Source organism: Perognathus longimembris, chromosome 23, assembly GCF_023159225.1.
Source record: "Perognathus longimembris pacificus isolate PPM17 chromosome 23, ASM2315922v1, whole genome shotgun sequence".
Taxonomy (NCBI): domain Eukaryota; kingdom Metazoa; phylum Chordata; class Mammalia; order Rodentia; family Heteromyidae; genus Perognathus; species Perognathus longimembris.
The window spans coordinates 5,613,284-5,624,741 of record NC_063183.1 but is presented as its reverse complement, the minus strand read 5'-3'; the positions used below and the strand labels follow the sequence as shown (position 1 = coordinate 5,624,741).

The following is an 11,458-nucleotide window of genomic DNA, read 5'->3' as shown; positions in this document are numbered from 1 at the left end:
GGTCCTGGTGGAGCTGGGCTCCCCTCCCCTGGCCCCCAGAGGCCTCTGCCCATGGCTCTGCTGCACCTTTTCTAATTGAGTGCTGGTGCTGGGCTTGAACTCAGTGACTGGGCGCTGTCCCTGAGCTTTTTTTTTCCTCTGGTATTCTACCAGTTTGAGTCACAGTTTCACCTCCAACTTTTTGGTGGTTAATTGGACATAAGTCTCACAGGCTTTCCTGCCCAGGCTGGCTTCAAACATCAGATCTCAGCCTTCTGAGCAGCCGGGATGGCAGCTGTGGGCCACCGGCATTTGACTGACAGATTCTATTCTTAATAACATCTTTTATTGCTTCGCAAGAGAAAAAAATAGAAATTTATTACAAAGTTATACCTGTGTAGTTCCCTTCCTTCTTCCTAGATCGTACGGTACTAGAATTATTAGACACATCAATGGGGTTCTGGCTGAAAACCCTGGTGGCTCCCTTCTATCCCCAGTCCAGCCTGGAGCCAGGGCCTTAGCCCGGCTGGGGCTCAGGGGCCCGCAGGAGAGCAGGGCTCTGGATTTGGGCTGAGCAGAGGAGCTGGGGGCCTTGGGGCTGATGGACCGTCTCCCCAGAATACAACTCCTATCTGTACATGGGCCCTGCCTTCCAGATGCAAGGCGCATTTGCATAGCTGCTCTGTGCTGGGGCCTGTAAAGCATCTGCGGGCTCCGGGTTGCGTAGGAACAAACGCCTGGAGTACAGTCCCCGAGCCGGGATGCACTGGGCCCAGTGCCAGCCAAATAAATGGATTAATATTTGGAACAAGAAATTACCCACCACTGGGAAACCATTTAGGTCCCTGATCCGAGCCTGTGACATAGATGGAAACGGATGTGTTCTGGGCTCCCCTCGGCTGGCGGCTACAGGGCACATTTCCAGCTCACCGGGAGGAGGCTGCGCTTCAGGAGGGGCACAGGGCAAGGAAGGAGGGGAACTTCCTGCAGATCAAGCTGCAGAGGTGGGGGAGATGGGGCCCCCACCTAAGTTTACTTCCTGTGCTCAGATTACACTCTTGGCCAATCTGGTCTTACACTTAGCAAGAGGGCAGAGGCCACTATAAAATCAGCACCTGGCCCTCCGGAAGGGCCCCTCTCCCCAGCAAGGCCTGGGCAGAGCCATGGGCACAGAGAGGGCCCAGGCAGTCCTGAGCTCTGCCCAGAGGCCTCTCAGACGGCAGGGGGCATGGCCCCTGTAGCCTGGGCCAATGAGGGCCCAGCCTGCTGGTGTGAGTACAGCCTGGCCCCACCCCCTGGGCCTGCTCAGGACCTGAGCTGCTGGACCAGGCCTCCCTGCCTGGACCTAGGAGAGGTTCAGGGCCCAGTGTCCCCAGCTCCCGCGGCCAGCCCTGCCCTCCACGGGTCTCCTGTCGCTCCCAGGGCTGTTACAGCCCACGTCCCTGGCCCTCTGTGCTGAGTTCTCTTTCAGCCTCTGGCATCCTGGCTGGCTGACACGGAGGCCCGAGAGACACCAGGGCGGAGCAGGTCCAGGCTGGAGCCACAGGGCGCCATCAGCACCGCCGCTGTCTGGCTGGCTCCTTCTCGCTTATGCAGGTCTTGGGGCGCAGTGCTGAGGAAGAAGGACACGGAGGGCGCTGTTACGGGGCTGGAGGGCACCCTGGAGGGACCCATGCATAGCCCCACCGCGGCTGCCACTGACCTGGGTCCACGACGCTTGGCTTTCTCCTGGAGTTGGTGATGATCTGGTTTTCGTTCATCATCTGGACGTCCTGGTCCTCGCCCCAGTGGCTGTGGGGAGGAGGGGACGGGGGGGGGGGCAGCATGAGGCCTGGGGGCGGCCGGGGGCCTTACCACTGTCCTCCCGCGGGCAGGGTGGGACATACCTGAGTACGGGGTGCTTCTGGCCAGTGGCGTCGGCGTCCTGGGTGAAGAGGATGGTGTGGTAGGGCACCGTGGGCTCACAGGTGGGCAGGATGCCCCCCACCAGGTGGTTCACCATGGCCAGGACGCCGTTGTACACCAGCAGGTCATCCACCAGGAGCTGGGTGGACACAGAAGGGTTGAGATCCCATGTCCTCCCATAACCCTGGGCAAGGCTGAGCCCGGCTGCTCTACCTCAAAGTGTCTCCTGTGGAGTCAGTGTCGGCAGCAAGTACAGACCTACTGTGTGCCGGCCTGCATGGTGACCTCAGCAAGTACGGACCTACTGTGTGCTTGGCCTGCATGGTGACCCCAGCAAGTACAGACCTACTGTGTGCCAGCCTGCACGGTGACCCCAGCAAATATGGACCTACTGTGTGCTTGGCCTGCATGAAGACCCTAGCACATACAGATCTACTGTGTGCCTGGCCTAATGCCTCTACCAAGTATGGACCTACTGTGTGCTTGGCAGGCATGCAGGCATGATGTCCCCAGCAAGTATGGACCTACTGTGTGCTTGGCCTGAATGACAACTCCAGCAAGTACCCACCTACTGTGTGCCCAGCTCGCACAACGATCCCAGATTTTTGTGACTAAAGGCAAAGGTGCTTGCTCTTAGCCATGACCACACAGCGGCGTCTCTTTTCCCAGTCGCCCCCTGGAGCCAGAGGGATTGGGGAGCAGCCACCAAAGGAAACCCAAGTTCAGGGTGACCCTGCAGCTGGCTCAGGTGGCTCAGCTCTCCCCGCGGCATCTGCCTGTGCTCTAGACACTTGCAAGGTCACAACAAAGAGAAGGAAACTGAGGCATGACACCTGGTCTTGGCCAGCAGATAAGCACTTACACCAAACTCCTTCACACCTCGAAGTGGGGTCTTCGCGTAATTCCACAGCTTGACCATGGACACGGTGGTGGGCAGGTCGAAGATGACATAGACGCGGTTCACCTGTGGGGAAAGCGTGGGGGAGAGCAGGCGCGCTTTTGGAAGTGGGGAGCCCAGGGGCGGGGCCCCGGGAGCCACCGCCCACTGCCCACTGGGAGTTCATCAGGCAGCGGAGCTTAGCCCCAGGCCTTTCATCTCCCAAGCCCATCGAGAGTCAGGTCACGTGTGGCTGTGTGTGCAATGAACGCTGAGCTGGCTCTCCCGGGCTGCTTCCTCGGGATGCTGGGAGCTGAGGACATCCTGGCTGTGGGCTCTGTGGGGTCCCCAACTCGGTCAGGGGCTTGGGCCCCGCCCTGGGCAGTCTGTAGGGTCCTGGCCCCTTTTTCCCCTTGGCTGAGTCAGAGAAGCAAGACCTGGGTCCTAACTGCCACCCTGGGGGCAGGGCTGCCATCAGAGCAGATGCCCGCAGCCCCACAGCCCCAGATGGCCATGCTCCACGCACCAGGGGCCTACGGAAGGCCAGAGAAACACTGGGCACTGGCAGGGGCTAGGGGCCTGGCCTGTGGTTCCTCAGGGTCCTGGAGACTTGGGGGGAGGGGGAGGCTGTGTGGGGAGGAGGACGGCTGTGGAGAAGAGGGAGGCTGTGGGGAGAGGAGGGAGGCTGTGTGTGGGGATGAGGGAGGCTATGGGGGGATGAGGGAGGCTGTGGGGAGGAAGAGGGAGGCTGTGTGGGGAGGAGTGGGGCTGTAGGGAGGAGGGAGGCTGTGTGTGGGGAGGAGGGAGGCTGTGGGGGGGTCTCAGGCTAGTGGTCACGTGGGAGTGTGGTGAGGGTTTAGTTAGCCCTGGGATGCCAACGGCTTTGTGCCTTGTGGTGAAGTGGTGAAAGCCTGGCTTCTAGGATGATGGGACCCCACTGTGCAGATGAAGGCTGGGGGGAAGGAGCTGACACTAGCTGGGAACAGGAGGCTCCCCACAGGGCAAGGGGCAGCTTTTGTAAACACAGGCCCTGGCCCTGACATGACCTAGGCTGCTGGAGGCTCTACAGTGTTTTAGCCATGCCTCCACCCCCACCTGCTGCTGTGTGCACACAGGCACGAGAGGGGGTGGGAGGTGGAGGCCGACCTGGGCCTGTCCTGGCCTCAGAGAGTCAGGCCCAGGTGGTGGGGTCTCCTCTCAGCTCATGGGGTGTTCTTGGGGCCACAGGATGGGGTGCAGGGAAACGGAGTCAGCAGCTGGATCTGCTGACCAGACAAATTTGGGTCAGAGACAGGGCAGGGCGTCCACATTGAGGCCGAGTGCCAGAGGCCTTTAAGGGCAGAAATGCCCAGGGACAGGCAGGAGGGAGGGGTGGGGGGGGGCGTGCTGGGCCCAGGCAGGAAGGAGAGGGAGGAGGAGGAGAGTCACTGAGACCAGGGAAATGGCGCTGTCTACCCCAGGCAGGGCAGGAGGGTGGGTGGGCACCCACCAGGCCAGGCAGGATGGGCGCCAGCCACATGTGTCTGCCATCGCTGGTGTCATTCACGCCATCAACAAGCTTGTCCGGGGTGCGCACGTCCCCCTGCACGGCCTCCAGCACATTCACGCTGTCAGGGAAGGCGGCAATGTCTGAGGGGTGCTAAGGTAACAACGCAGAGAGCAGAGTGGGGAGCTGGGGTCGCACCATCTGCGGATGCCGGAGGGAGGCCCTGCCCTTGCGGCTCTGGGCCTGGAGGTGATGGCTAAACTAGACACGCTCCAGGGAAAGTGGGGTGCAAAGCCAGGCGGCCTGTAGCTCACACCTGTCATCCTAGCTACTCAGGAGGCTGGGATCTGAGGATCCAGGTTTGAAGCCAGCCCAATCAGAAAAGTCCCCTTGAGACTCTTATCTCCAACTAACCACTCAAGAACCACAGGAGACGCTGTGGCTCATGTGGAAGGGTGCTAGCCTTGAGCACAAAGGAGACAGTGCTCAGGACCTGAGTTCAAGCCCCGCAACTGACTGGAAAAAAATTAAAAAGGTGGGGTGTGATTGATGGAAGAGGGGCCTGTGCAGAGGGCCATGGTGTAGAGTATGAAGCTGGGAGGCCATGGCTGGGAACGAACGCTGGGTAGGGGACACAGGAGTGGGGTGGGGGAGGCACGGTGGCAAGGCCCCGCAGAGGACCCAGGACTGCCGCTCAGCCCAGCAGACGAGGGCGTGCCAAGACCCAAGAGGGCAATGGGTAGCCAGGCCCTGTGGAGGCCAGGGGGCAGAGAAGCTGCAGGGTGAACAGCCATGGAGCAGCCCTGGCACAGAGCTTGGCACAGGGCGAGCCCTCGGCAAGCATTCACCATGCGTCCATTCCGACGGGGTCTGGGTTCAGTTAGAAGGGGAGAAATAGCACCGGGGTCCTGGGCTCCAATTCCACAAGGGAAGCTGGAGAGGGCCAGTCATTTACAATGGCCGGGGATTGATAGAGACTCTGAGAACCCACTGGGATCCGTCTGCCCAGCAGCCAGGGTGTACCAGAGGCAAAGTATCCTGGGTTAATAGGTTCAGAGCGTGCTGTACTCAGTGTAGGCTCTCCCTTGCAGACCTTGTCAGAGTCTTTAGACCTCCACAGGGCCTGGTTCTCCCTGTTCTCTCCACCAGAGAATGCACTGCCGACACCTGGCCAGTGCTGCCTGGCAGGCCGGTGAGCAGCCCTGGCTTCCGAGGGCCCTTCCCTGCGACCCGGCTAGGAAGGATACTGTTTTCAGACAGGGGGATTTTGTCTCCTCGCTCATCGTACAGCTCCAGGCCGGTGAGGCCAATGTAGTAGGGGTCCCCCCAGCTGGTCAGAAGCCGGAACTGGAAGATGACTGGCCATGGGGTTAAGGAAGAGGAAAAACAAAACAGAACCAGAACCAAGATAACAGGGATCCCCCCCGCCACCCCTTGTCAGCGTCTATGAATGAAAGAGGAGCAATGGATGCCTTGCTCTCCCTGGATAGCAACCCATCTGAAGCACATACGATGTCCACTGGCCAATCCCAAACCTCCCTCCAGCCCCAGGCCATGGGTCAGTAAGAGACCCATAAGCCGAGCTGGCTGTTTGGTACTGGGGGGAAGGGCAGACCCACAACCGTGCCTCAGTTTCCCTGGCTGTGAAATGACAAGGAATAGAACAGATCTTCCTCCTCTCCTCTCTGGAGCACAGTGGGGAGGCCCCTGAGGTCCATGCCAGCTGAGCGGGCCATGTCACAGCTGGGCCACGTCAGAGCTGGGCCAGTCCTTTGCAGAACAGCAGCCGGGCCGCGGGGGCTAGCTCTGCAGGCAGGCCTGCCCTCCCAGCCAGGAATGCCAGGGGTACGGTACTCAGCCTCTGTGCCTCCATCTGCCTCCCTCTCTCCCTCCCTCCTTCCTCCTCCCTCTACTCTTCTTTTTGAGACAGGATCTGGCCATGTAGCCCAGGCTGGCCCGGAGCTCTGGGCCCTCCTGCCTCTGCCCTGAGTGTCGAGGTTACCGGCAGGACCTCATGTCCGGCCCCTGCACCCCATGTCCTCCCCTGTGATGGGGCTAATGACGGGACTGACAGACAGGCTGGTAGGTTCCCGGCGGAGGGCGGAGCACCGTGGGCACAGCCGTGGTTCTGTGTGGTGGGGGTCTCAGAACCCTGAGCCTGCCTGCCTCTGCCTCGGTTTCCCTGTGGGGCCCCGTGCTGCCCGGTGCTGGCTGCCTGTGGGAATGGCCAGACGCGGAGAGGATACAGCCGCAGGGCATGAGCGGGGCCTCGTAGTCCATGCTGGAGCGCTCCAGGCTTTTCCAGTCCAGCCTGGAAAGACAAGTCGGTAGGTGAAAAGGAACTCCTGCAGCTGGGGCCACATAGGCACTCCTCAGGCCGTGGGCATTGAAGAAATCAGCCGTCCTCCACCCCAGTCCGCCATGGCCGCCCAGCGCAGGGTGCCAATCACAGCCAGGGCACCACCAGGCGGCTGGGCCAGGAGTCGGAGAGATCAAGGAGCTTCCCTGTGGGGACGCTTGCCTTCTTCAAAGCAACCCGGGGTGGGGGCAGAGCTTCCTATCCTGTGTGGGTGAGGCCACTGGGCACAGAGAGGGCAAGTCACCTGTCCAAAGGCCACACAGCTGGCAGGGAGCAATAGTAACGTGTGCCCTGAGGTTGTCCCATGGCACCGTCCCCTGCCTGACCCCCATCCACCTCGCCAGCAGAGCCCAGGCCATCCTGAGAGCCCTGTGCCCTGGCCCTGGCTGACTGGGGGAGCAGCAGCGCAAAGGCCCTGAGATGAGGAGGAGGCTGAGCAGCTGGTGGAGGCACAGCAGGGCAGGGGAGGGAGGCGAGAAGGGAGAGGGAAATGGGGAGCTCTAAGGGCTGGGGTTTCATGAGGGCCCCCCCAGTGGCCCTACCTCTGTGACATGGGTTTGCGGCACTGAGTCCGAAGGAAGCCTGTTAGTACAAAGCCTCCGGTCCCCCAGGGCCCCGTCTCCCTCCTGGCCTCCTTCCTAGCTGCCTCCGGGCACCCACGGCCCAGGCCTCTCCAGCGCTGCCGAGGGCACTGTCACTCCTGAGCTGTGTTTCAGGGGGCCGGGGGAGGGGGGCAGCTGGACGTGGGGGCGGGAGCGAGGAAAGTGAACTTGACAGCTAGAAATTGTTCTGAGCTTCGTGCAGCAGTGTGGAGTCCCAGTGCACCGCACCACCGCGTGGCTGTTTTACTTTTGAAGCTGTGTGGATGAGGAGCGCAGCAGGGAGAGGAGGGGAGCCCTTGCCTGATCCAGCTAGCAGTGGCCATTTCTAGACCGGGGCCACCTTTAGCTTCTGTGCGGGTGGAACCCCACGCATCCCATCATCCTGCCCAAACCCCAGGGGCGCTCACCTCCGGGCCGGTGGGGGTGGCAGCGGGGCCCGCAGGTGGTCCACAAAGAGGATTTCTTGTGCAAAATCAAAGTGGCAGTTGCCTGGCCCCTTCCGGATGAGGAACCCTTCCGAGGGAGAGACGCACAGGCCGTCTAGAGACACGTGGGCAATCTTGGCCTAGCCAATGACAGACACAAGAGGCCTGGGCTAAGGAATGGCTTTGAGGAGCCCCAAGAGAGAGGACAGGGAGCGGGGCCTCCCTCCCACACCAAGGGTCCGACCCCATGTCGGGTGGGGGCAGAGGGAGGGTGGACGAGGTCCCAGCCACCCTGGGCTCTGACACAGGCTCACTGCTCTCATCTCTCCCTTGGGGGACCCAGCGAGCCCCTTTTGGGGCACCCTCAGAGTTTCTGGGCTCTCTGATGGCAGAAGGCGTCCCAAGGGAACATCACATGAGATCGCTGGGCTTGGGGAGTTTGGCCAGCAAAGGCCACCATTCTAGGCCACAGTTCCAGCCAAGTGGCCAGGATTCACCGGCAAATCTCAGAGGCCTGTGGCAGTCTGTGGTGAGTGTGTCAGGTGTGGAGTCGGGAGCAGGCAGGCAGGGCTCCTGGCCACAGGTGTGGGAGCCAGAGTCTCCTCCACACCTGGTCTGCCATCACAGCCAGCAGTGAGGCCCAGCTGCCCAGCAAACTGCTGAGTTCCTGCCAGAAGCAGAAAGGAGGGAGCCGCCCAGGTTCCAGAGGCCGTGCAGGTGCCCCCTGCAGCCCTGGCCCTCCGAATCCAGGTCTAGCACTCAGGGAGCACTGACCAAAAATGTGCAGGGCAGCCCACTGCAGGTGTGGCTGTCTCTGAGTCTACATCTCTCCCCCCCCACCCCCGTCTCTCTCTCTCCTTCCTCCCCCCCGCCTTCCTCCAGGCTCCTTCACACCCAGCCCAGAGCTGAACTTGTAGGCCTAGCGGAACCAAAAGCCTCTGCTTTGCTGGCTTGTCCTCTATGGAGCCCCTCTTTCCCAGGAGGAGGAGCTAGCAGGACACAGGCCTTAACATTGCCAGGCTCACTCTGCACATTGGTCCACAAAAATGAATCTGTGCCCTACCCCAAAACACCCAGGGCTCACCCGGCCCCCGGCCCCTTCCTAGGGTTGAGAGAATCTGAGCTGTGAGCCCCAGGGTCCAGTGCGTGTGTGCGTGTAGGTAAGCCCCGCTCAAGGGTCCCAGGCCCTGGCTCTTATCTCTGTGCAGGGCCCCCGTACCCCAGGTGTGCTTGGGTGTGGCGAGCCAGGGCCACCGGCCCCTCTTGCAGTGTTCCGGCCAGCTCCTGGGACTGTGCGGCCCTCAGAGGACACCCCAGCTCTGGTTGGCAAGTCAACTCCATGTGACAGAGCTGGTGGCACCCCTGTACCCGCCTCTGCTTTCCAGCAGGAGGCAGGGGCTGGGAAGGGCAGGCCGCGGATCAGGTGGGCTGGTGAGGAAACCTTGGTGAACCTGCGCTGGATGGCCCTGGTGCCCTGCCTCCATTGCTGGGAGGGAATTGCCTGGATGTGGCCCGCAGCACTTGACTGCGCCCCTGGAGCTCAGTGGACACCAGGGCCCGGGCAGGCGCAGGAGCTGGGCTCTGCCCGCCAGGGCCCTCTGGGCTGTACCCACACTCTCAGAAAGAGGTGGCTGCTCGCTCCCTCCCCGGCTGTTACCACCCCCCCGCCCCGTAAAATGTTCTGGAAGATTCCTGCTCCTCTCCCCTGTGCTGCCATCCATCCAGTCGTCCATCACAGGGTGCTTTCCTGACCACCGCGGGAGCTAGGCTCTCTCTCCAGCTCACCCCTCGATAGGTGTCCTCAGGAGATTTGTTGTAGTTCCAGAATCGCACGCCAGCGATGCTCTCGGCTCGGTCGAAGCGGATCGTGACCACATGGTCCAGGCCTGGCGAGAAGGGGATCAGCCACATGTGCTCGTCCTCCGTGGTGACATTGACGCCATCGATCAGCCTGCAGGTAGCGGGGGAGGACCAGATTGGAGGGGTGAGGTGGAGAGGGATGAGGTGGGGGGAGGGGGGAAGGGGAGGGAGGAGGTGTGCTGGGAGGGGTGAGATTGGATGGAGAATGGGAGAGGGAGGGGCAGGATGCCCTGCCTGGCCAACCAGGGTGCCCCAGGCCCATCCAGGATGGGTGACCGGGGCCACCTCTGTGACAGTGAAGGTGTCCCCAAAACAGTGGCCCCACTTCTGAGGTGCCCTGTGTCTCTTAAGGAAAATACATCCTTGTATTGGGAAGGCTCTCCTTACAAAGACACTCCTGACAGAACTGCAACAAACTAACACACTCAAAAGGAAAAGAAAACAAAGACAGCCACAAAGAAAAAAATACTTCTTGTTTCTATTGTCTGGAGTCCATTCCTTTAATAAATGATACTTTAAATGATCAGACACACCTAGGCATTGAGCCTTTGTGTTCCTCTCCTGAGCGTGTCCTCCTTTGGTCTCACTGTGTGAATGCCTAGAGACCTGTGTATTTTTGTTGTTGTTTTCTGTTCCTTTCGTTTGTTCATTTATCTGTCTTTGAGAGGGCAAAGGAGGTACAGAAATGGAGGGACACAGGGTGAACAAAGGCAGCAGTGGTACTCACTGGACTATGCTGAAAATGAACCATACAACTTGTGGGTGGGGACAGGAAGGGAAAAACTGAGAGCTAGGGAAAGGGTGACACTGTCCAAAGAGAAATGTACTCACCACCTGACTTAGGTAACTGTAATTCTCTGCACATTACCTTTATAATAACAATTTTTTTAAATGCATGAAAAAAAACACCCCAAAACAACCAGGGCTGGGAATGTGGCTTACTGGTAGAGTGCTTGCCTAGCATGCACAAAGCCTTGGGTTCCACTCCTCAGTTCCACATACACAGAAAAAGCCAGATGCGGCCCAGGGCTGAGGGCGGGGTCCAACAGGAGGGCAGCCATGGCTGCAACTGGCCAGATCTGAGGGGTATCCCCAAGTGTGGACATCATAGGATGCCCTGGCCGGGGGAGGGAGCCATCCTGCACCCTGAGATCTTCCCTGCCTCTGTCTAAACTTGTTACCTCAGTGCTGCAGTTGGCAGTACTCCATCCTCAGTTTCTTGTTCCCTCCACCCCTCCCACCTCAGCCTCCTGCCGGACCTTTTTCTGCCCCCACCTCCTGCCCCAGCCTCCTATGGCCTGCCTGGATGGTTCAGCACACACAGCCCAGGGCCTGGGCCCTCGTCCTCTGGCTCTGCAGAGGCTGGCGGTCAGCCTCCTGAGCCTGCCCCTGCCCTGGGTCCTGGCCACCCTGGGAGACTCAGGCTCGGGCTGCCGCCATGCTTTCTAGATCTGAAAATCAACTTTCTGGTTCTTTTACATCTTCAAATTTGGGGCTTGAAATAAATCTTACAATCTAAGTGTTCATCCAAGGAGGTAATTTTTTTTTCTCTCTCTCTCCTCTCTCCTCTCTCCTCTCTCTCTCTCTCTCTCTCTCTCTCTCTCTCTCTCTCAAAGGCTGTTATTAAATTGATGGATGGTGTGTCTCACAATTGCTGGCATCTTAAAACGGAGGAAGCTCAGCAATCGGGGCTGGGCGTTTGTGGCGCTGAGCTAGCTGACGGAGGACAAAAGCAATTACCGTCCTGTCCTAGGGACAGGCCATCTCCGCAGCAGGCTGTCGCTGCTCCCCGGCCCTGCTGACCTGCCAGGACACCAAGTGATCTCCAGGCCTTGTCTCCCAAGCCAAGAAGCAGTGGCTGACCCAGGCCTGTCCCAGTGGCAGCCAACAGACTGCGGCCAGGTCTGAGCCAGGAAACCGACCAGAGCGGTGCCCCCACCACCCAGAAGGAAGCTGTCAGGACCC

General features: G+C 60.2%; 1 protein-coding gene across 5 annotated transcripts in view; it reads right to left on the bottom strand.

Annotated features, from left to right (window-relative positions):
• Window positions 1-325: 325 nt before the first annotated feature.
• The window catches only part of LOC125340637 (katanin interacting protein), a 109,918-nt gene continuing 98,785 nt past the window's right edge, over window positions 326-11,458 (bottom strand). For all 5 annotated transcript variants that reach the window (XM_048332381.1, XM_048332382.1, XM_048332386.1 and 2 more), the window contains 9 exons: window positions 9,419-9,584; window positions 7,616-7,773; window positions 6,494-6,558; window positions 5,495-5,605; window positions 4,251-4,390; window positions 2,747-2,848; window positions 1,866-2,023; window positions 1,682-1,770; window positions 326-1,591 (listed from right to left, as the gene is read on the bottom strand). In XM_048332381.1, coding sequence (XP_048188338.1) covers window positions 1,533-1,591; window positions 1,682-1,770; window positions 1,866-2,023; window positions 2,747-2,848; window positions 4,251-4,390; window positions 5,495-5,605; window positions 6,494-6,558; window positions 7,616-7,773; window positions 9,419-9,584 — 1,048 coding nt within the window. In that variant the 3' untranslated portion in view covers window positions 326-1,532. The remainder of the gene's footprint in view (window positions 1,592-1,681; window positions 1,771-1,865; window positions 2,024-2,746; window positions 2,849-4,250; window positions 4,391-5,494; window positions 5,606-6,493; window positions 6,559-7,615; window positions 7,774-9,418; window positions 9,585-11,458) is intronic.